Source organism: Papilio polytes, unplaced genomic scaffold, assembly GCF_000836215.1.
Source record: "Papilio polytes unplaced genomic scaffold, Ppol_1.0 DF822511.1, whole genome shotgun sequence".
NCBI lineage: Eukaryota > Metazoa > Arthropoda > Insecta > Lepidoptera > Papilionidae > Papilio > Papilio polytes.
In genome coordinates, this window is record NW_013526693.1 from 699,971 (window position 1) to 724,593 (window position 24,623).

Consider the following 24,623-nt stretch of genomic DNA (forward strand, 5'->3'; position numbering starts at 1 on the left):
AACCCGCACTCCACCTCCGACGGCGGTCAGTGTTCTATACGCACCGCACACAACCCGCACTCCACCTCCGACGGTGGTCAGTGTTCTATACACTTCACAGTCTACCAGTGTTGCCAATGCTACGGCAATTGCTGTGTTCTACAGGTTTTTGGCCCATCAAATTACGTTTCTAATGGTGAAAGAATTTTTAAAATCGGGCCAGTACTTTTTGAGTTATTTCAATACATACAAAAATGCAAATCTTTCCTCTTTATAATATTCGTATAGATTTATCGGCACGAAATAATAACTAACGCTGGTCGGGCATTCACACACAACAAATATATATTAACCGTTATGTACAAACTCTTAACTATTTCGAACTAGCTGTTGTGTGGATATTTTGTTTTATTTTTTACATTTGTCGAATTATCAATAGCAAATGTCAAAATGACATGACATGACAAACCTTAGCAATCTTGCTTCCTTGATGTTGGCAGCAACTTATGGTCTCTTTCCCACATTAGGGTTTTTATCCAAAATATTTATGCCCTAAGTTTAGTGGCGTGAAAATAAATAGCCTAAAGCGTTACGTAAGCGTGGGGCCTTTTAATTAAAAAAATAATTATTCAAAAATATGCTGTAATTGCTGACATCTTAGGCAACAGAAGTGTGTTTACGCTTTATTATAATAAGTATAGATTATTAAAAAACCCCTTAATTATTTAGTTAACTGATAAATTTACTTATTTACGGAAATAAATAATTATAATACCAGTTGTCTCGGAACTTTTCTAACATAATATCAATATCATGTTTTTTCAATCATTAACCCAATTTATATATAAATGAATCATTATTCGACAAACAACAGAAATGTTCAAGAAACGATTGATTCTTGTGATAATTATGCGCTAGTTTAAGATAAGCTAACGTAATATGTATTGATAAAATGTCCGTACAATGTAAGTTTGTACAATTGCAATATCAATGGATATTTACTAGATTTGAATTATTTGTAAAACTAGCTTTTACCCACGACTCCGTCCACGCGAAATTTAAAAGTGAAGCCTATGTGTTCTTCCAAACTTTTTTCTATATCTGAGACAAATTTCATAGGGATCAGTTATGTCTTTCTGGAGATGTCTTCTAACAGACATCCATCCATTTAAACAATCATAATATTAGTGAGATGTAGGTTAAATGTTGACGTATATTTCAGTTAAAATCTATACTAATATAATAAAGCGTAAACACACACTTCTTTGTTGCCTAAGATGTCAGCAATTACAGCATATTTATGAATAATGTTTTTTTTTTTATTAAAAAGCCCTACACTTGCGTCACGCTTTAGGCTATATATCATGTCATTTTGACATTTGTAATTGATAATTTGACAAATGTAAACAATAAAATAAGATTTTCTTTATTTACATGCGGATGAAGTCGCACGGGAACAGCTAGTGTATTTAATACAGTCCTTGTAATTTTAATTCTTAATTTTGTATGTAAACACTTGCAATAACTTAACAAACACATCCAAAGAAACTGTTTAATTATGTCAACATCTGTCATAACAGTCGGCCTTAATTAATGGTTATTGAGGTAAACAAAGCCGCGGTCCGTGGCTAGTGTTAGCTTATCAGAGATAGCGGGAAGCATTAAAACCGTTTATCATATATTGACGCATTTAGTTTATCGATCGCATACATTCGGACAGCGCGGGTTTTGTGTATTTGTGATTTATTAAAATGGAGGTGCAAACTACGATCAATCTGGAATTAAAAGAACGACCGCATGGTTAGTGTTGTAGTCAATTGTTAAATTTGGCAAACTGAATTATGGCTAATTTTAAATACGTAATCTATACTATATATAAAGAGAAAAGATTTGTATTTTTGTACGTATTGAAATTCAAAAACTACTGGGTCGATTTTAATCATTCTTTCGTCATTAGAAAGGTCTATCTGTGAGTAACATAGGCTACATTTTTTAATTTGACGCGGGCGAAGTTGAGAACAACAGCTAATTATAGATTAAATTCTACCGGTGTCTTATGTAAATATTGTTTATATCATTGTAATATGTTTTTTTAAGTGCTGAAAAACTAAATTATTGTTATATTTACCAAACTTGATATGTAATTTTAAATATGCACTTCCAAAGACTATACAAACTCATGATTGAAGAATGATTGAGTTTTATTGAATTACACAAGTCATGTTAGACACTTATTAAGATATTATGCATCAAATAGATTGCACGATTTTTCTTTAATTTCTCATTTGTTGACCGACTTCCCAAAAAAAGGAGGTACTCAATTCGTCTGTATGTTTTTTTTTATACAGACAAAATAAATTGAAAAATCATTTAGTTCTGGTTTTTGCAAATAAGTGAACTTTAAGCCATCTTGTAGCATAGCATTATTGCAGCATGCAGCAAAAAACCCAGATCACGTACAGTTTCAGAATTGAAACCCAATTAAACACATGAATATCAGAATAACTCTAAATTCAGGGATAAATAAAATAAAACTTCTTGTCAAATGAAGTGGCGAATAGTTCTATTATAGAGTTACCTTTATTTTAAAATTAAGTAACATTTAAGGTAAATGATTATTGCGACAATTTATGTACAACTGCATGACGCATGCGCTGCATTGACTCAGTCTTACTAAGCGCGGGCGATCTTTGACTAAACTATCGCACAACTGTGTGCGATTGTCGATTGTTTCGCAGCTCAACTGTTTAGTTGCACAACTAAAAATAGTGTTCGCGCACTGTATATAATTATTTATTAATCTTACTAATATTATAAATGCGAAAGTTTAGATGGATGGATGGATGTTTGTTAGCGTTTGTAGCCTAAACGGCTGAACGGATCTCCATGAAATTTGGCACAGGTTTAGAGCATAGTCTGGAAGAACACATAGGCTACTTTTTATCCCGGGAACAGTTGCGGTTCCCGTGGGATTCATTAATTTAGTCTTTTAACGTTTACTCGATCATTCTGCAACAGTTCAACATATCTTATTGAAATTTGGCACAGATATAAAACAAAGTCTGGAGTACACAAGAGATAAGCTTCATCCCAGAGAAATGTCCGATTCCCGAGGGATACGTAGCTTTTTGTTATTTATATAGTTCGTATGTTTTCTAATACTACGCAGACGAAGTTGCGGGCAACAGTTCGTTATTTATGTTACATCAGGATTTTCTGTTCTCTAGAGGCAGCTGCCCAACACTGCCCCCTAGCGAACCCCCAGAGTCTTTTACGTTTTTTTTAAGTACAGACATGTTAAGGCAATAACTTAAAATAAAATACACAAAATAAAAAATATCGTAATGTTTTCGTCATCCGAAGTCCGCCCACAAACGCACACATCGCGAATGAGCTTGCCGCATTGTTTTATCTATAGCAAACACTGCTCTAATAAACCTGAAGTCACATTGAGCGCATTTTTAACAGATTTAAAAATTAAATCAATTAAAACCATAAGAGAATTAACTTTCACCAACAATAAATATTAAAGTACTAGCTGTTCTCATGCGACTTCATCCGCATAAAGTTATAAAAATATCATTTTATTGTTTACAATTCTCAAGTTAGCAATTGTAAATGTCAAAATGACATGACATGATGTCAAACTATGGCAACCTTGCTTCCTTGATGTTGGCAATAACTTATGGTCTCTTTCCCACATTAGGGTTTTTATGCAAAATATTTACCCCTAAGTTTAACGGCGTGAAAATATATGGCCTAAAGCGTGACGAAAATGTAAGGCTTTTTATTAAAAAAAAAAGAGTTACTCGAAAATATGCTATAATTGTTGATATCTTAGGCAACAAAGAAGTGTGTGTTTGCGCTTTATTATAATAGTATAGATAAATGCATGCCCTTTATTTTTACTTCCCATTAGTGTTAAATAATACTTAAAAGTAATTTAATGTACACATGTTTTTCATTTAAATAAGTATTAGTTTTAAGTGGCTAGTGTGTACACATCCTAAGATTGTCAGCATTAGGGGACATTTTTCTCATTACGACGTTTCATACAAAGTTTTGACTGGCGCCAAAATTTACCTCCTGTCAACTGATATTTGCAGTTTTCTTATTTTTTTAATCTTTATACGAATTGTGTTAACATTGTTTTTATGAAATGTGGTGTATAAACGTTTTGTGTACAGAATAAAAATTAATTTAACTAAATTTTGTGATGCGTCGTAAGAAATTTGTGTCACCCAAATGGGCAATTGTCAACGAAGGATTTGAATTTGATCGTAAGATATGTTAAGATTTCTTTTATTGTTTTCATACAAATCGTACTAATATTATAAATGCGAAAGTTTAGATGGATGGATGTTTGTTAGAGGCTAGAACACATAGCTAGAACACATAGGCTACTCACTTTTTCTTTAAAACCCCACGCGGACGGAGTTGCGGGCGAAAGCTATTATTGTAAAATATACGAATAAGAATAACAACTGATGGCTGTTATTGTAGTTTTCTATAACTTTTGCCGGTGACTTTGTCTGAGCGGAATTTAAAAAAAAAACTAAAGCATTTGTGTTCTTCCAGGCGTTTCATTGCTCTACATCTGTGCTTGTTGTCAAGGTTTATTAAGTCGTTTTGGATATTATAAGTAACATCCATCCATCTAAACTATCGTATTCGTAACATTAGCGTGTTAGCAATTATAAATTTAACTAGATTTTGCCCGCTTATGTGTACACTATCCTCCATATCTTTTCCAAATTTCGTCGAAATCCGTTCATCCGTTGAGGCTACAAACTCTAACAAACATCCATCTAAACTTTCGCATTTATAATAATAGTATGTTATACTGTTATTTTTTACCACACGGATTTGTTTTCAAGGAGTTTATATTTTATGTAGATGTTATTTTTGACATATAAAATTTACCTTATCAGATAATGAGAATTTGTTTGCGTACTTTTTAACAATGAGGTCAAATTGTTATCTTTTATTATTGTTTAAATACTTTTACACTAAATCTTTTGTTCTCTTTATCAAATTTTATCAATTGAATCTGTGAAAATGACATTCTGATACTATTTGTTTGGTCCATTTACAAAATTCTTGCAATTTGCTTCTTATTACAAAGATATGTCACTTTAAACGGATCTTATAGGTTTAAAAAATATGGTAATGAAATTCCTAAGCGCGTTTTCATAAAGCATAATTGTATGCAATCATTTTTAAAGTATTTATCTTGCTGTCTTTTGTGTAGAATCCACGTACATATATTAAGTACTTTAAATTCCAAAAAGTTACGATTTAAATAGATTTATGGCCTATCCCACCAAATTATAAGTTGTCATAACAATGCAACGTCTAAAATATGTGATGGAAATATCGGATTTTGTTCCCTTATCTGACAGTGACGTCTTTTTAAGCTATCTGAACCCCTATCAGCCAGTGCTGGGACAGGCCCTTAGTCTAGATGGATGTATGTTTGTTAGAGTTTGTAACTAAACGGCTGAATGGATTTTGATGAAATTTAGTATAGATGTAGAGGATATTCTGGAAGAACACATAGGCTACTCGCTTTTTTTTTTAATGTCACGCGGACAGAGTCGCGGGCGAAAACTAGGATTCTATAATTTGTGATCTGTGACTCTGTGTTAAAATTATTTTTTTTAAGTGGTATATTTCTTGTGTTAGCTGAAGATGACGCGTCCGCGTGTGATTCTGACGCGGCGGTGGAGGCGGCGGCGGCGTTCGCGCGCGCCTGCGCTCCCGACACGCAGCGCCTGCTCGCCCCGCACTCCCCGCACACGCCCCACACGCCCCGCAGGCTGCACGACCACGATGAGTGAGTACATTGTTGTATAGCTTTCTCTTTTGCTCTTTTGTAGGCAAGGCATGTGTATCATGTCATCTCAAACTGTAAGGGTTATACTTTGATAGTTAACGAAAACTTAACAAAAGTCAAATTGAAAGTGACGTCTTTAGCTTGTACCAATATAATAAAAGTTAAACACAGTTGTTATCTAGGACGTCAGTAATCACAGTATATGCGACGTGCTTGAATTTTTTTTCATGTATTTTTATGCTATTAAACTTGTAAAAAAGAGAAGACTGCTAGCCAATTTCAGCAAGGTTGCCATGGTTACTTAAATTCTCAGCCAATATGGAGGGCAAAAGTAGTGTTTTAAAAATAAATATTGCTGTTGCTAAGCATTTTGCCTAAAAAAATCTATACTCCATTTTCCTAATGCATAAAACGTCCAATTTAAAAATTAATCGATGATTTTAATTTAAAAATTTTCCTAGCGAAAATATCCTTGATTCTTGGAGGTGTTGTAAGTAGTTCAAATATTTGTGCATGAAACGTAACGTCGACAGCGAACGTTCCCGCGCGTGACGCGACGCAAACAAAGCGCGGGAAAACAAACATGGCGCCGACGTAATGCGTTCTGTGTAAACATCTCAAAATTTATTCTCCCCTTCAAAGAAATGTGATCGTTAAATCCGAGGTTATTAGTGAATTTACAAACGAAAATTAAGTGAACAATACACATTTCCGATTCCAGTTATTGCAAAGGTCATTCGTATGAGGAAAATTGTCCATCATAACGTAACAATTTTTTACAATGTACAATAGAAAATAATGCACCAAAAGGAAAAAAATATATTTCTTTGGTTTGATCTGTGTAATGTAAAGTAAAATATTCTAATATTTAGTTAAACGGTCTGATTTTAAATTAATTTATAACTTCAACAGATTCGGATTTTTACCTATTCATCATCATCAACTTGCCCTTATCCACAGTCCAGGGTCGGCACAGTATGTGCTGCTCCATACATCTCCATATCAGCAGTCGTCATATTCTTAAGCATATCTTTCATACAATCCATCCATACTTTCTTCGTTCTTCCTCTTCCTTTGTAGCCATCTACATTCTTAACACTTTCTGGTTTATGTCATTTTATGGATTTTTACTTATTAACTCAGAATTTTATTTTAAACCAGATGCTTTTCTTTACAGTAAATGATGAAATGCTAAGAATCATCTTTGTAAATTTGTTATCTGTACAAAGTGAATGTATATTTTAATAATAAACACTAGGGCTTTTGTGATTTCATCGCTGCTAATTTTACATCAAACGGATTTATTTAAAGAACGGACAGCGTCCTTGTTAGCTTTAGGAATTCCATTAAAGATTCATATTTCTGAATAAGCGTAACAATAATAGATTGAATCATAAATATACTTCCAGTCGTTAAAGATTTCAAATATAGATATCGCGTAAATACTTTGTTGTTGACTAATATTAGTTTTGTATGGTTAAGGAATTCTAAACATTAAAACCACAGGTGTTGCACTTACATTACTAATGGTATTACAATGTACAGTCAGCGCCATAAATATGTATGTATTAAAAAAACATCAGAAACTTGAAAACCCTTACGTTTTCAAAATTATCCGTCCACGTATGACGTGTGATACGATATACCGACCGTGGATTTATCTTAGATAAAACGCGCGTGCGTTTTAAAATCAAATGCCTATGTAATTTTTAAAGATTTTTAAATACATACATATGCTGACTGTACTTTATGTATGTCGGCTAGTAGCAGTCTGTTATTAGTCAATTAACTAACACAATATAAGAAAAGATTAAAGTCACAATTTTAGAATGTTATCCAGTTTAAAAAGTACAGAAATATTTGATTTTATAATTCAGTTTTTTCTGTATGCCTTATACTAAGGAAATATTGCCGGTAAACTGTGAAAGGGGTTTTTTTGTAATAATTCATGAATTTAATGTACCACATCATCTTCAACATTTGTGGGCGAGATACAATCCTATTTGAATCTATTTATAATATGCTATGGATGTGCAAAGGTTAAATGCTTATCGTGATGTTTGGTCTTTAGTTCTGAAGGCCGAGATATTGTAGTGCGCAAATTTATTTATGTTCAACTAACTTCCGCTTTTACCATATATTGCTAAGTTTCAAGTCTCACGAACTTTAAAAGATGTGTCTACTATATCTTCGAGTTAAGTTTATAACACAAATAATATATATTCTATCTAGTAATGTTTTCAAATGTAAGAGTGACCTTTCATACAATAGTGTTAACGGCCTTGTGCCGCGACCTACACGCGATAGGTTTCTCTCGTCTATGTTGATGACAGCCTGACACTGAATACTAATGACTCAACGGTAATTATTCAGTAGCGGAAATCGTTGATAATGTAAACGATAATAAGCAATTAGCTGCTCATCTAGATAGAGACTCTAGACTAAAGGGCTGGAAACTTGTGAATACTGAATAAAAATTATGACAGAACTAGATTAAGCCCACGACTCCATCCGTGTGGAGTTTAAAAAAAAAAGTAAGTAGCCTATGTTTTCTTCCAGACTATCCTCTACATTTATGCAAAATTTCATTGAGATCCGTTTAGCAATTTAGGCTATAAACTAACAAACATCCATCCATCTAAACTTTCGCATTTATAAGATTAGTTAGGTTAGACAACCGTTTGCAGTATAATGATCTTGATAAATTGCAGACTAATGATTTTCTTGGTCTTTGGTAAACTATTTATCAGTGACTTCAAGAAAGTTTCGAATTCCGCCATGTAACAATGTGTTTTTCGAATTCCACGTGTACTTTTTAGCGACGGTCTTATGGTAATGGAAAATATCGCGATGCAACTCAAAAATATGTGTTAAGTCTATCCGCAGTACAGCGTGGTTGAATAAGGGGTTACCCTTAAGGTGTCATAGGCTCGTCCCTCAGTGGGGACGTATTGTAAGCTGATGTTGAGTGTACAGCATTTATGGTGAACTACGGTCTACTGTAGAGGATTTGCGTATATTTTCTTTCACAACCCTAAATAAACTAACTTAATACATGTAAATATTGTGACGTCCCTCAAACCACACCGGTGTACAGTGACATTTTCTTATCTGTGTCACATTTCTTTTGTTTAATGTTGTCATGTACTTTGCACAATGTTGTAAGGAGGTTAAGGTCCGCGATTTTAGTGTATCATGTCTCTCACGTAGAAAGCTACGACAGTGGTATTGTATGCTTGTCACTTCTGTATTTCTGACATAACAATAGTCATTCAAAGCAAATACAAAGGTGGATTCAAACACAGTGACAGTGTAAAAGCATCAGACATAACTCGGTCAACTGTCCTTTGAACGGAACAGCATGTGTTCTGGTCTCAAAGTGATTTTCTGTTGTTTTAAAATTCTACGAAGTGTTTTGGCCTTCCATATTTCTCTGAAAAGTCTGCAACTTTTAATTTTTTATGATTCTAAGATGTATATAGGATCTTGCTAAACAATTTAATTATATGATTATCTTTAACTAAAGTGTCCAATTTTTTATCGATTAAAGGTGTATTGACCTTTGTTCGATTGATTTGGCATTTTCTAGAGGCGTTGCCTGTCGCTAACAATTTGCAACCCCACTGTGACACCTGCTGCCCGCAGCTTGAAGGTCGAAACGGCTATATTCTTGTCTGCAAAGTCTTTGGTATCCACCGTTTACCGATTTAGAAGGACTGTCCACATTTTCCCAATCTTTACAAATGTTAACACTCTAATTGTAATCAATCAAAATATGTTTAGGCGTTCCTCTACTCTTTTGACTATACGTATAAAAATTGAGTTCAAACCTAAATTTTTTTTTTTACTTATCACACAGAATTTGTTTCTTTTTACTGTTATTTTGGTTTTAGTAAGCCACAATTATTGTAAAAAAATATACTAACTATATTATAATTACGGCTTTAAATCCGTGTCTCAGTTTTAACGGATAATGGATGGTTATCCTACCAGTAACGATCCGTGACGTCTATGTTGTCAGGACGACCCAACGACACGACTTGATATTTCAGTTGGTAGATTAGTTGTTAGATTTATCCGCAGACGCTATAACTACGACTGATGATATTGCAGTCGGCTGATTAGTTTTCGGATCTATCTGTACAACCCTTGTCGGAATACAAGCGACATTCTCGTCGGCCGATTAGTTGCTGGATTTTTCAGTAAACTGTTTAAGATAGAGGGAGCGGCAGATGGCCAGTTGACATGTTTTGCTTTTTTCTATACGTTGGATTGTGTTTTGATGCGTTTATATTATTGATTTTAATTTTAAATGAAATGATATGGTAAAATAAAAATGGCCTTTTAACAAAAACTGTTGACTTTTAAATAACGGATGCTTTACATGCAACTATATTTTTATTGTAAAAGATATTAACGGTATAGGACCAAAAAAATAAATTAAACAGGCTAAAATATTTCCAACAAAATATCTACTAAAATAGTTCGTACTTACGGCGCTTAACATACTAAGATACGTTTAAATATCTAAACAATTAAATTATGGTGAATGACTAAAGTGCAAGCAGCTGATTTAACTGGAACAAAATGTGACTCATTTGCCCTATTTCGGGAAATTTTCCCCAGAGGTAGCGCGCATCTCACTAGCGCCGCCTCAGTTTGACCGCGGACGTCGTGTGAACCGCACGTGCTTTGTACTCATACGTGTACCGAAATCTGTGAAGTGCATAGACGTGTTTTTATCGATATTAAATGTCTGCTCTGTAAAGAAACATTACTGCGTATATAAATCGATTTGCCTATGTTTGGTAAAACAAAAGCGAGTGGGAATCGATCTTTGCGAATAAAAAAGGTTTGTTATGATTAATTGCAAACATGATTTGATTATTATTAGTTAATAATGGCTGTTCAATAGCTATATAAACAGACGATAGCTGGTAAAAAACCTTGGCTTATATGTTCTTAAATTTTATGTTGTCAGTTTTACGATTGACATAAAATTTTGTAGTCGAAATTCATTTATGTTCTGGATTTAGAGTAAATATGTCTTATTTTGTAATGGAAATGAAACGTTAGTCATCTTAAATATACACAAAGTATTTAGCGATAGTAAATATATATGTAATTAAAACGTAAATGTATACAAATAATGTTATCTGTGAACCTCATACATTTCCTGCGTGCGCATCAAATGTACAATATACTTGACGTTGCTCGCGACTTCGTCCTCGTGGATTTAAAAAAAATAAAAAAGCCCTATGTTCACTCCCCTCACTGATAATGTAGCTTTTTAATAGTGAAAGAATTATTGTAATCGGCCCAGTAGTTTTTGAGTTTCTTCAATATGTACAAAAATACAAATCTTTCCGCTTTAACAATATTTAACTTATTTTATAACTGTAGAAGCCGGTTGCTAGCTATCAGTTTTAATGAGGTTTGAGCACGATTTCATGTAATTTCAAGGCATTTTTGATCCCATTGCTACTTGAAGGAATAATTGAACTAATAGTAAGTGCAAACCACTAATAAGCTTTTATTTAGAATTAAGATATTACATTTTAAAAATCCAATTCATGCATAACTTATTTTTACAAAAAATTCAATTTTCACGAAATATTTTAATACTATTTTCTAATAAACAATACTGTATTGTATTGATAAAGTGTCTTAAACATTATATGCGGTTAGTATTGTAAAAACAATAGTCTATAGAAAAACAATATAGTCAAATAATTTCAATTATTCGTTTCCTTACATACACGCATTAAATAACGAAGACTTTATAAAAACGATTACATAAAAAAATCTGAATTCCAGCTAAAGTAATTGATGAAATGACCTTGGCTAGTAAACATTTTACGCCATTAAATGATTATTATTAGAAGATTTAATTCATTAATACTTAGTTTTTATATGTCTGTGTTAAATGAAACTTAATTAATTTCCTCAATAATAATTATGACAGGTAATCTATACTTCTATACTATTATAATAAAGCGTAAACACACACTTCTTTGTTACCTAAGATGTCAGCAATTACAGCATATTTTTGAATAATCCGTTTTTTTAATAAAAAGCGTTACACCTACGTCACGCCTTAGGCTAAATTTTCACGCCATTAAACTTAGGGGGTAAATATTTTGGATAAAAACCCTAATGTGGGAAAGAGACAACAACAAGAAGCAAGATTGCCATAGTAAGGTAATTGGTATTTTGACATTTGCAATTGAGAATTTGATCATTGTAAAAAATAAAATAAAATTTACATAATTTCATGCGGTACATGCGCACTGGAACAGCTAGTAAGTATATAAAATGAACAAAGAACCTCTAAGTACTTAAATTAACTCTCTTGTAAATATCTGTGAAATTTCTAACAATAAACTATGTAATCAATATAAATAATAAGAGTATGTAACTGTAAAGACTTGTAATATTCAAAATTAAATCCATTGCCGTGAGATTAGTGGCCTTATGTTATAATTCGACAAGCTATTGTTAAAGCAAAGTTACACGTTTGCACGAAAATACTTGTAATTATGGAATTTAGGTTTACTGCTAATGGTAACAGAGACACTTGTCTGAATTATTCCGATACTGATAAAAAAATATCTGCAATTATAACGTTGAAATGGTTTCATACCGGCGATAACTGTAGCGGAGTCCTAAGGGTTTTGTAATTTTATGAATAACTTGCCTTTGGATGCAATTAAAAAAAACTAAGTAGCTTATGTCTTTTTCCAGGCTATGTTCCACATCTGAGCCAAATTTCATCCAGATCTAATAACCCGTCATGAAGATACTTGGTAACAAACATTTATGCATTTAATCACATTAGCATTTGTATTAATACGAAGTGTGTTTATTTTTAATACCACATCTGTTAGCAACTGAGTAATTTGTCTAGTTCTACATTTCTATTGTAACTAGATCAAGGGATTAATTAAAACCAGTTCGCCTTTAAGCTGGTTTTGTGACACCAACATACATATACATTAAAGTATATTCAACTAATGACAGACATGTGAAGGCACGTTTAGAAGATAAGCACTCTTTCGTGCGACGTGCCAACTGAAGGCCAAGGACTGTAATCTGATAAAAAACAAACATTATGACCGTCAGCTCACCAAACATTCCAATACAAGAGCTCGGATCCTACCGTAAGTTAGGTGATTAGGCCATAGACAACTATACTGGCACGATGTTGGTTAATAAAACTAACAGATAAAAAAATATTACATACTATTGTTGGATTAAATAATGCGCTATATTGTAATGAGGTGAAGTCGTGGGTACAAAGATTGAACAAAAACACATCGATGTGTGATCATAAAAGCAGTTCGCTTTGTTTACTTAAAGGTGCGATGACCTGGCGGGAATGAAACGTGAACTTCTAATGCAGAAACATTTGAAAGAATACGTCTATATTTGTGTATATTCAACTTCAGTTTTTTTCAATGTAAATAGTGTCCAAAATGTTATATAGCAAATGATACTGTCAACTGTATTTAATAGCTTTCGACCGCGAATTCCTCCGCGTGAGTTGATTAAAAAAGCGAGTAGCCACTGTGTTCTTCCAGACTATCCTCTACACATATGCTAAATTTCATCAAGATCCGGTCAGCGGTTAAGGCTACACACTCTAACAAACATCTATCCATCCATTCATCTAAACTTTCGCATTTATAATGGACCTGTCCCACCAAATTGTAAATTGTCTGATAACAATCCAACGTTTAAAATATGTTATGGAAATATCGGATTTTTTTCCTTATCTGACAGTGATGTCATTTTTAAGCTATCTGAGCGTCTATCAGCCAGTAGTGGGACAGGCCGTAAGATAACTACGTATTGTGCGATAAAGTAGTTTGAACGATTTCTTCCACGTCTTACTCACGCGCAATGTCTTGGTCAAATGAAATCAATAATTCCTTGCACGCAACATCGCTTGCATTTACATTTCCGTATATACGATAGTCATATTGTTTACTATGAGTAGTATCGTAGATATGGGTAACTCAGTAATATTATAAATGCGAAATTTTAAACCAATATTAGTTACTTCGATCCACAATGACTTCGGATTTCGAAGCAATTTGGCACAAATGTATACATAACCTAAAAGAACACAAGCTACTTACTAAGTTTTTCATAATTCAACCTAGACGAAATTGCGGGTAAAAATTATAATTTTATAAAATGTAGGGATGACATTGTGATCATTTTCTGTTATTATCATTAGTAATCTTAAAATTTATTTGAATAAAAACATACCCAACATGACGATAAAAGAATCATTGACAGACTAATCCGTTTAATAAAACTTTATAAATAATTGAATAGCGATCGTCTCTATTCCTATATTAATCTTTAAAAACACTACGTAATTAAGTAAGAGATGGCGTCATTTCTAGAATGAGGTCAGTGGCAACCCTCAAGCGCATTACTCATGCATGTGCGAGCCCTGATGTAATCACATCGTGTGAAAATAATCCTTGTGTCCGATGCAATAAATACGAGAATCGCATATCACCTATTGCGCATGGTGCAATTAAATGACTGAAGCGTTCCGCGCAGTGGCCGTAACTCAATTGTAATTTTGTTTGCGATAAACATTTACGTTAGTGCGAGATGCAATAAAAAACGCAAGAAAATATTAGATTTTGCTGTCAAAGACAACATTATGTTACCATAAGAAAGTAGTATTTTCGCATTTTTTGTTAATAGAGTTTAAAATTGTGCATTTTAAATAAAAATTTATTATAATTTTAAACAAAGATCGACTACTTTTTACTGTTGTTCTCACTCCACTCGCACTTATGGTATTGATTTCGTAGCCAGAGTGTAGGGGCCGTGTCTACACCCGTAGCGGCTACAAAATGCTACGAACCCACGAACCGACCTCTATTAGTTTTCAATGACTATTTGTAAATATTGAATAAGATTATTTCTGGTATCTGTATTTGTTTTGGAGAGGAGTTTCTTTTTTATAGAACCATAAGGATAGTCTTAACAAAATGTATGATTTATTTACTATCTAATCTATTAAGTATTATTTACTCTACAAAAATATGAATAAGATGAAACCTCGTTTTTGTTTGTTCATAACATTATCTCACCTGCAATGCAGATGTAAAAGATTTAAGCTGATAACGTTATTCTATTGTAGGAAATAAAATAACTAGTCTGCGTGCAAATTATTTTATAACAGAGCAGATATTAAATATTACAGAAAAAGTGTCTTCCGCGACCAAAGTGGAATAAACGTTGTTGTATATAACTGTGTAATCCATGTGTGCGTATATACGGACATTGGTATAAACGAACAGTGCAAAAATGGCAATGGATACGATGGCAGTTGAACTGCCCGACTTGTCGACGCACGAGCCGCGCCCACTCGCTGAAGAGACGGCCGAGGAAAAGTAAGTAAACTTGATTTAGAAATAAAATAGAAGCGAGATATTGTTTCACGCTAAATCCGTATTCTCTACCCATCTAGGGCCGTTAGTGTAGGGCGGTGGTGACCGCCCAGGGCGCTGGACAGAAAGGGGCGTCACAAGTCTGTAAAGTACACTGTTTACTGTGATATATTTAAATAAGACGCCTGAAAATCTCACCCAGGATGCTAGTTACGCCAAATTTGATACTCTGCCCACCCCTTTATGAGATATGTTATTTATTATATTAAAATAATACGAGCTCCTAAAAATACGCACACTCCAAAGATATTTTATAAAACCACATTATTTGTCGCAGTAATGAAACTTATGTTCGTTAAACAAGCTAGCATAAACATCATGTTCCTGCTTATCCTACTCCCGTAGTATCGGCGTGAGCATAATATGAAAGAATTAACTTATAACAAAAGTGTACGTAAGTTGTTAGCAGTGTTATATTAATATACAAAACAAGCGTGTTAATTGTGCTGTTAACATTAATTAACCGACAGCACGCAATTAGGAAGCGACTGCGTTGAGGCACTGGCAATAATATCTCACAAGTAAAATACACTAAAAACAGGATTTTCTGAAAAGAACAATACACTAAAAAGTTACGAAATAATTCCTTACATTACTTTAACCTTCCTTATTGTAGCTGTTATGTCTATATTGTACAATTATTATTACATTGATGTCGGTGTCAGCCGAGATAGCTAGTGATATTTCTATGTAAGGCTTTGTACATTTTTACCATAATAATTGACAATTGAAAATATAGTAACGTTTAAGTAATGAATCTATCTTGACTGACACCGACTTGAGTACCTCCTTTTGGAAAGTCGATCTAAAATAAAACAAAATGACAGCATTAACATGAAAAACAATCTCAACAATAATACCTAGACTTTTATCAAAATAAAATAATTATTCCTACGAATTTTGAAACTGATAATAATTTGAAATATAATATTTTTATTTATTACACCCGAATAAGTTATCCTTTGAATGTTTTTGACCGACTTCCCAAAAGAAGGAGGTACTCAATTCGTCTGTATGTTTTTTTTTTTTGGCTTGCCTTTTCTGACACCGACATCAAAGTAATAATAATTGTACAATATAGACATAACAGCTACAATAAGGGAGGTTTACTATTTTCAAAGAATTATTTCGTTACTTTTTAGTGTACTATTTTTTTTTGATAATATTTTCTTTTAGTGTATTTTGTTTGGAAGTCGGTTTTTAAACTTTTCTTACCGTTTCCATGACATTGCATTCGACATTGAATCGACCCAACGTATCGCGTATGCATCTCATTGGATTATATTAATTGGATCATATTTTCCATACAATATCTGCAACTGCGCACAAATAATTAATTTTAAATACAATGAAGTCGTATTTTTTTGTTAAGATGACCCATTAACCCCGTCTTAATTTTTATTGTAATTTCTGTTCCAGTAATAGACACAAAACAAGACGTGCTGCTATTTTTGCTATGTTGCAGTAATTTTTAATTTTCTCCAGTCCATTTTCACGTTGTTGCAAGGGGGTTAAAGTGCGACATCACGACTTTATTTCAGGTCAAAGAGGGTAGGGGGTTGCTTTTCCTACGCCATTATCTCTAATTTGTTTGCTGACACATTTACGTGACGCTTTATTTTTAATGTCAAAAGTGGATGCATTTCATTAAACTATACTTTATGGTTTATTTCTAGTTTTTAACACTCAAGGTTGCTACCATTTTCATGAACGTAGGCGAGTGTTAATGGTTTTTTTTTTCAAAGATGCTTTTTTCTTTAATTAGATTCTCAATGTTTAAAATTTTTATTAAGGTTATATTTATTTTTCTAGAATTAGAGTTTTACCTTCCAATTTATAGCCAATACCCTGTATATTTCAACCTTCGCGTACTTGTATATGAATTGTTTCTTTTAAAAGAAAGTTTGCTGCTTGCTGCTACTGCTAACAATATATTTGTATCTAATTTATACTAACAACATTACAAATAAACGTGCACTAAACAATGGCCGGATGTTGTAAAAATAAACTGTGGAACTTAACCACATAATTAATCGAAAAACATTGTCTTTTTTATCTTAGTCTCGGTACATAATTGTTCATTTTAAGTATCATAAACAAGTACTTGACTCAGAAATATTGATATCCAGCAAAAAATTCGAATTATGTTTCCATAAAGAAATTATGATTATTATAAAATTTCACTGTAACATTGTGTCAGTAATAAATAGATGTGTAAATCAGTTCTGATTCGGTTCAAAAGTTGCGTAGACTTGAACTTTGAGCTATGGCTCAACAACGAAAATTGTAGCTCACGGCTTAACCAGGTGACTCGCTCGCAGCTCGACACAAAAAACTCAGTACAGGTACAAATTATACTGAGCTGCGATCCGATTTGCGCAATTCACATGTGACCTGATCTACAGCTCATCAATTTTAGTTGAGTTACAGATCACTATTAATGAAAGTTTACGGGCAGAGACAGACGGCTATAAACTGAGTATTGATATTAAATCGTTTATTGTGTGGGCGATGTCTCTCTAAATGTAGAATAATATTCCCCAGACTGTCTAGACTAGACTTGAATCGAATTGTAGTCGATGATAAAAGGTTTCCTATTGCAAAGTTTAACATAAATTTATTCTCTTTTTAAATGTAGTACAGACGGCTGTTTAAATATGTATGAAAATTTACAAAACTTTAGAAATGTAGATATAGAAGGGAGTCTGAAAGAACACATCGTCTACTTACTTTTTTTTTATTAATTCACCCAGACGGCTAAAAATTTTTTTTTATAATATTAAGTGGCAAACGAGCAAGCGGCCACCTGCATCCACCGAAATGGAAAGCGACCGTTGCCCATAGACATCCGCAATTGCAGATGCGGTGCCTACCCTTGATTGACGGAGGAGGAGACGCACATAAAGAGGATATTTTCCCATCCTATGTGTCTCTTCCACCGTCAAATCCACTTTTCCTTCCCATCCTTTCCTCTTAAGAAAAGGGTGGAAAGGGAAAGGGACTAAAATTAGGCCTCCTAAGTTAAAGCGAGTAGTCAAACAAACCTCAGCGGGAGCTCTGGCGTCACACGGATTAAAAGTGCGACATTATCCACTTTGCTATTAAGTGCTCCTGCTGACTACACTATGGACATAAGATGACGTCATTAAATAAGTTAGAATAAGTGCTGTCTTTGAATCTAATAAAAATGGGTAAATAACTTATGTCCTTTGTAATTATTTTTTTATATTAAATAACGATATCGATTCGTCGATTGCGAAATTCAAGAATCAATTTTTCAACAGAAATGGACAAGATGTCGGTTGGAATACTAAAATACAATTATTGTACATTACCTTAGCCTTCACATTTATTGCTATTACATTATAAGTGAATAGTTTCAAGACATTTTGGATTGTTTCTAGACACGAATGCTACAAGCATTCCTTGACGTAACAAATCTACAACTAACATAGAAACATATAGTTGTCTCATTTCTTTTAAGGTGAGAATAAAAGAGATGAGAATATGTCTTGTGTTGCAATATCTGGAAACAGCAATTGTCTCTGTTTAGTAAAAGAGAACGAAAAGGGATGACAAATGTCTGTTAAAATAATACGACAGTGGAGTTTTGGAACAAGACTTAGTTTAACTAGCTTAATCTCTTTGTTTAATAATATTATCAGACACTATTTCCTGTTTAAATATTTTGTACAACTTTAATTACGTATGAATGACGTAATATAAAGAAAACAGATTATATTATGTTTACAATTGTGTAACACAAAAGAGGAATAGTGCTCTATACAAAGTGGAAGAAAACTTATTAATAATTTTAAATAACTAATTTATTATTACTAAGTTACAAATCACATTTTAAACAGAATGTACTACTTCAACGGGCGTTCGTAGTGTTTGTATTTCGTGAAAGAATTCAATTTAGCACGAAAAAGCGGTGTGCTTGTATAAGACATTCAAGGTCTGAAACCCCGGCTGTCGATTACAAGCCAACTGAAAGCGTTCTGTAAATTGGTTCAATGTAATTCAATACTTTTGGAATAAACGGAATTAAATTATTTAGTAAAAGTTTGCGGTATAACAGAAAATACTTAACAAACAACTAAGTTTTTGTATATCGCTCTTTGAATATTTAAGATTATATATGGAATAGATTCCTATTGTTATTACTTAAACTTACTGAATCCATTTTACTTTAAGGAATAATGTTTGCTAAATGATATTTGATTTGATAACTAGCTGTCTTATTTAATAACTTTATATTCTTGTTTACATTTGTCAATTTCGCAAATGCAAATGTCAAAATTACCGTTACCATTATAACCGTGCTTTTGTAATGCTGGCAGCTTTTTCTCCAATTTATTTACTCCTTAAAGCGTGTCGTAACTGTAGGGTTTTACATTAAAGAAAGAATTATTAAAAAATATGCTGTGATTGCTGACATCCGACACCACTAAGTAGTGTGTGTTTACGCTTTATTATGTTAGTATACAACTATAGATGTAGGATTTGTAACATTAAACCGAAGCATGACCGAACTAATGACGTAGGGAACTCGATCGACGAACTCATACAGATAAATATAACCCCCAAACCCACTCACATCGACACTTATTCACAATAACAAATGAATACTTTATTAGTTACACGCAATGTGACGTGACCATTGACGTAATACGGATAGAAACCAGCTGCACTTCGTACAAGGACTACATTAACCAGACAATCTTTGTTACGTTACTGATTCAGTTTTGTGAATTTACGTCACAGGTTTAAATATATCTATAGAGCGGATATCTTAGTAATCTTACTAATATTATAAATGTTATTGTTTAAATACCTGGATGTTTGTAAGCGTTTGTGGCCTAAAAGCTTTGATGTAATTTGGCATAGTAGAGGACAGTCTGGAAGAACCCGTCGGGTATTTTTGGATTTTTAATTCTTCACAGACGAAATCGCGGACGAAAGCTATGCATATTTCAGTGCTAACTTTTATATCTTTACGCAAACGTCAGTGCAAACAAATGTTACATGCGGCTACTTCATACTAGACTTGATACTTGTACCTAATCATGGATTACGGAGTTATTCATTCTCTTGATACATCAATCAGAACAGTAGTCACATTACAATTATAATTCATTCTTCAACGCGAAGCAAATTAGGGAGAGGTTCTCTACCAACATAATATTCAGAAACAAAACACAAATGATCAAATTGAAAGCAAAAATGAATACTTCGTAATGTAAGTGCGCAAATTTTGCCTAACTTCATACGAACAATAACAAACTCTAAATATAAAGTTTTACAACTGAACTACGCCTCAAACATCAAAGAGAACGGAAATGAATGTAAAAATGTTGAAGTAATTCACGGATCAGAACACTAATAAAAACATTGAAGGTATTGAAGGATGTTGGGTACTTCAAATTAACAATACTTTTGTATACTCTTAAAAAACTTGTAATATCGTTTCAATTACGTGAATATATAGGAAAACGAAAAAGAAATGTTCGTTTTTTAATTTCAAATTTCGACCAAAGAGCAACTACTAGTAATAACATTTGGAATCAAAATAACGTACAAACAAGTCGGCTATGAATAAATACTGAATACTGTTTTCGTCTCTTATGACCATTCCTTGGTAATAACAGAGATTTTTCAATGTATGGATCCTTACATCTAGGTTATTAAAGTGATCTTAAAATGTATTTCCTGTTTCGAAGGAATTCGAATTATTCAATTATTAATTCTATCACATTTCATTCATTCAAATTCCCGTTAATATTAGTTTCATATGGTTTTCATTACCGGACCTTGGCCGATATAGCACGGCTCGCTGTCCGGCTCTCAATGAAACACGTGACGCTGACTTATTTCTGTCCGGCGCCAAACATTCCGCGCTATCCATCACACGTCCGAGTAAACATGCAATGGATACTTTTCAGTCGTCTACATCCTACGATATACAGATGACTATAAAATTGGTTTTAAAATCGTGGAAAAAGTCTGCCATATTTGGAGAATTTCAACTTGTATTATAAACGAAGTCAGGGGGAAAAATACATTGATTTGTTATGAATATTTTATTTATTTTTTTATTATAACCAAGCTATTAGAATAATAAATCAAATGATCTCTGTGCTGTTATTGTTGTTTACTTTATTATCACTGCGCTATATATTAATATTTCCTCGTGCGAGGGCGGCTTATTGCCAAAACGCGAAACTAATAATAACCCCCGTAACATTCAGCCAATGCCAAACGTAGCAACGATGTAAAAACAACTCTGTGCTTCATAAATAGAATCTATTTTAATATAGCTAGCTATCCGGAATGTTTACCGATTATAAACGACGTATGGCAATTGTAAGGCGTGCGACTGAAGATTGGGCAAACACGGCGTTTGTTTTGTATTATAATGATTTGTTAAACGCAAACAAGTCTGGCTTAGGGAGCGTTTATGTTAAACAAAGTATTACTTGAGGACTTCACATTATCGAGATTTTCAATGTCTAAACACTTACCGTGTTGTATGAAGGGAGGATTACGAAGGAAGGTCCTATAAATTAGTGACGTCACTTATTTCTGTAATTATATTACGGCCAAAGAACGACGACGCACTCTACAAAGCATCCGCTTCCCATCTCGGACCGCATATCAGCAATCGGCATCGAGCTAATCGCTTTGTGGGCATCAAATGCCATTGAACGGAATAGGACGTACATTACTTCTGGGATACCTACATCATCTTATTGTTTGCGTTTGTTGTTTCAGATACGAGCGGCTGCTTCGGCGCGCACGCAGCGAGGATCTGAGCGAGATATCGGGTATTGGCTGCTTATACCAGAGCGGCGTGGACCGTCTCGGCCGGCCGGTGGTCGTCTTCATCGGAAAATGGTTCCCCATTGGAGATATCGATCTTGATAAGGTAAGGCGAAGGTATGAAGACGAAAAGTCTCATCCGCTGTGATCCATTCGCTGACCTAATGTCATTTTGTCTCAGGCGATGCTGTACCTGATCAAACTGCTGGAGCCGATCGTCCGCGGCGATTACGTAATCGCCTACTTCCACACACTCGCCTCCTCCGCCAACCACCCGCCCTTCTCCTGGCTCAAGGAGGTCTACACCGTGCTGCCTTACAAGTATGTGTTCACATTTCCACTGCCAACTGACCGAGCGAACATTAAGAGAAGATACTCAATGATTACTTTATCTTTTCAGATATAAAAAGAACTTGAAAGCATTCTACATTGTACATCCTACGTTTTGGACAAAGGTGAGTTACTACTTTTAGAGTTGATAGCAAAAATTTAGATCGTGTTATGTTGAATAGCTAAATGTTGAACAAATGTTGTAACGTTGAATGATTGAACGTTGAACAAATGTTGTAGCGTTGAATAATTGAACGTTGAACAAATGTAGCGTTGAATGACTGAATGTTGAACAAATGTTGTAGCGTTGAATGATTGAACGTTGAACAAATGTTGTAGCGTTGAATAATTGAACGTTGAACAAATGTAGCGTTGAATAACTGAATGTTAAACAAATGTTGTAGCGTTGAATGATTGAACGTTGAACAAATGTTGTAGCGTTGAATGACTGAATGACATTGTGTGTGTGACATTTCAGATGATGACGTGGTGGTTCACGACGTTCATGGCGCCGGCGATCAAGGCGAAGGTGCACAGCCTGCCCGGCGTCGAGTACCTCTACTCGGTGATGGCGCGCGACCAGCTCGAGGTGCCCGCCTTCGTCACTGAGTACGACATGACTGTGAGTGCAAACACTAACGGAATAATACACTCTACAGTATGCTAAAGATGGAATACAACTTTAATATTTTGTTTGTTTCCAGATAAATGGCCTCCACTACTTCCAGCCTGATACCAGCAGCACGTAGACTGACTGCTGCCGTCGCCTGCTTCCCTAATAATTTATATTTGGCCAAAAAAACAATACAAAAACCTGTAAAACAAAAAATCTTAATTAAGTTACTTGAAAGAATATTAAATTCGGTAATTTTTACACAACACTGTGATACAATATTACTGGATTAGTAAAATTGATACTGGATACAGATTATACTATTTAGAAATGTTTGGAAAATCCAGAAAAAAAAAACATAAGAGATTAATTAAAAAAGATAAAAATATTTTATTTCTATTGATTTGTGTAAGGAAAGCAAAAGGCAAAGTTAAAATATATTTATGTCTTTAATGAAAATGTATGACTAATTGAAACTGTGTACAATCATATATGAACTGTTACATAATGACGTAATTTTGGTTATGATGGTGTTAAAATAGTGTGAAATTCTTGTTGAAATTTCTGCTTAGCCGATGTACTACAAACTTTTAATTATAAAAAAAATATAAAGCTTTCCAGCTAACCTAATCTCTTGTCTCTTTGTCTATCTAAGTAATTAAATTTTTTTTTAAATAGCAAAGCAGAAATATCAAAAGGAAATATTGTGAATGTAGACGCGTGCGATTTAGATATAGAGGTGCATTTTATATTGTTATTTAGCGAGTAAAGTTTATCCGTAATTATAATGTGTTGTTACTAGCGACCTCTGTGCTCTTTTCATTCCTGTATACATTATCTGTGCCAGTATTCTTAATCTTTGTATTATCGTATTTAATCTGTGGCAGTATTTTTAATCTTTGACAATGTTTACTGTATCTGTATTTTTGCCACTTTATCGGATTAGAATCAAGGGGAATTTAAAAAATCTTTGAAATTCTTCTGGTATTTGATAATAACTGTTGCAATCAGCTCTTATTTCCACATCCGATATGATTCTGCGACAGGGTATAGGTGTAAAATTTCCGATCGTGTAGAATTTGACAAAGATATATTTTATTAAATTCGTGACAAAGTGCATTTAATGCCATTTTATAATCTTTATCACTACAAATAAAATATAAATGGAACAAAAGCAATAGCTAAAAAATACAAAATTATAAACATAATTAATATAGTCATAGAAGTATTTAAGAGATATTTTATTAACAAAGATAAATACATTTAAAAAGTACACATTAGCATGTCCCACATTTTATTTAAAATTCTACAACAGTTTTCGTTATCATTACTGTGCTAAATATATTTCGTTAAAGTAAAATTTATGTTTGATGAGGTCATTGTAAATATACAAAAAGATTTTGGTAGTGATTGCAACATAGGCCTACGCGACAATTGTTTTACTTATTAATGTGACAAAAAGCCTAAGAACATCATGGCAACATAAAAATGTTGCCATCTGCAACTATGTTCTTAAATAAAAATATAAATATAAAACTAATAGAAAACACCAATTTTAATACAA

The 24,623-nt window shown here is 33.5% G+C and overlaps 2 protein-coding genes across 4 annotated transcripts in view; both read left to right on the plus strand.

The window, feature by feature from the left end:
- Positions 1 to 173, plus strand: part of LOC106106030 (protein GDAP2 homolog) — a 27,930-nt gene extending 27,757 nt beyond the window's left edge. Inside the window, exon 7 of the mRNA XM_013286552.1 lies at positions 145 to 173. Within this exon, the coding sequence (XP_013142006.1) occupies positions 145 to 173 (29 nt within the window). The remainder of the gene's footprint in view (positions 1 to 144) is intronic.
- A 1,282-nt stretch (positions 174 to 1,455) lies between these two features.
- LOC106106056 (protein GDAP2 homolog) lies at positions 1,456 to 23,421 on the plus strand. 3 transcript variants are annotated; one of them, XM_013286584.1, is made up of 7 exons: positions 1,456 to 1,779; positions 5,665 to 5,815; positions 22,069 to 22,222; positions 22,298 to 22,437; positions 22,517 to 22,571; positions 22,925 to 23,068; positions 23,151 to 23,421. In XM_013286584.1, the coding sequence occupies exons 1-7, from the start codon at positions 1,731 to 1,733 to the stop codon at positions 23,193 to 23,195; spliced, it is 738 nt and encodes a 245-aa protein (XP_013142038.1). In that variant the 5' UTR covers positions 1,456 to 1,730; the 3' UTR covers positions 23,196 to 23,421. The 3 variants fall into 3 exon arrangements, with proteins under 3 accessions (XP_013142038.1, XP_013142040.1, XP_013142039.1); XM_013286586.1 differs by lacking the exons at positions 1,456 to 1,779; positions 5,665 to 5,815 and adding exons at positions 10,470 to 10,667; positions 15,032 to 15,237; XM_013286585.1 differs by lacking the exons at positions 1,456 to 1,779; positions 5,665 to 5,815 and adding exons at positions 10,470 to 10,667; positions 15,048 to 15,237.
- The last annotated feature ends 1,202 nt before the right edge of the window (positions 23,422 to 24,623 follow it).

Excerpts from the sequence above, each read along its gene's own strand:
- LOC106106056 (XM_013286584.1), top strand. The coding sequence starts at position 1,731 with ATGGAGGTGCAAACTACGATCAATCTGGAATTAAAAGAACGACCGCAT. Across the intron at positions 22,223-22,297 it reads GAGATATCGATCTTGATAAG|GCGATGCTGTACCTGATCAA; the intron begins GTAAGGCGAAGG and ends ATTTTGTCTCAG. Across the intron at positions 22,438-22,516 it reads TACACCGTGCTGCCTTACAA|ATATAAAAAGAACTTGAAAG; the intron begins GTATGTGTTCAC and ends TTATCTTTTCAG.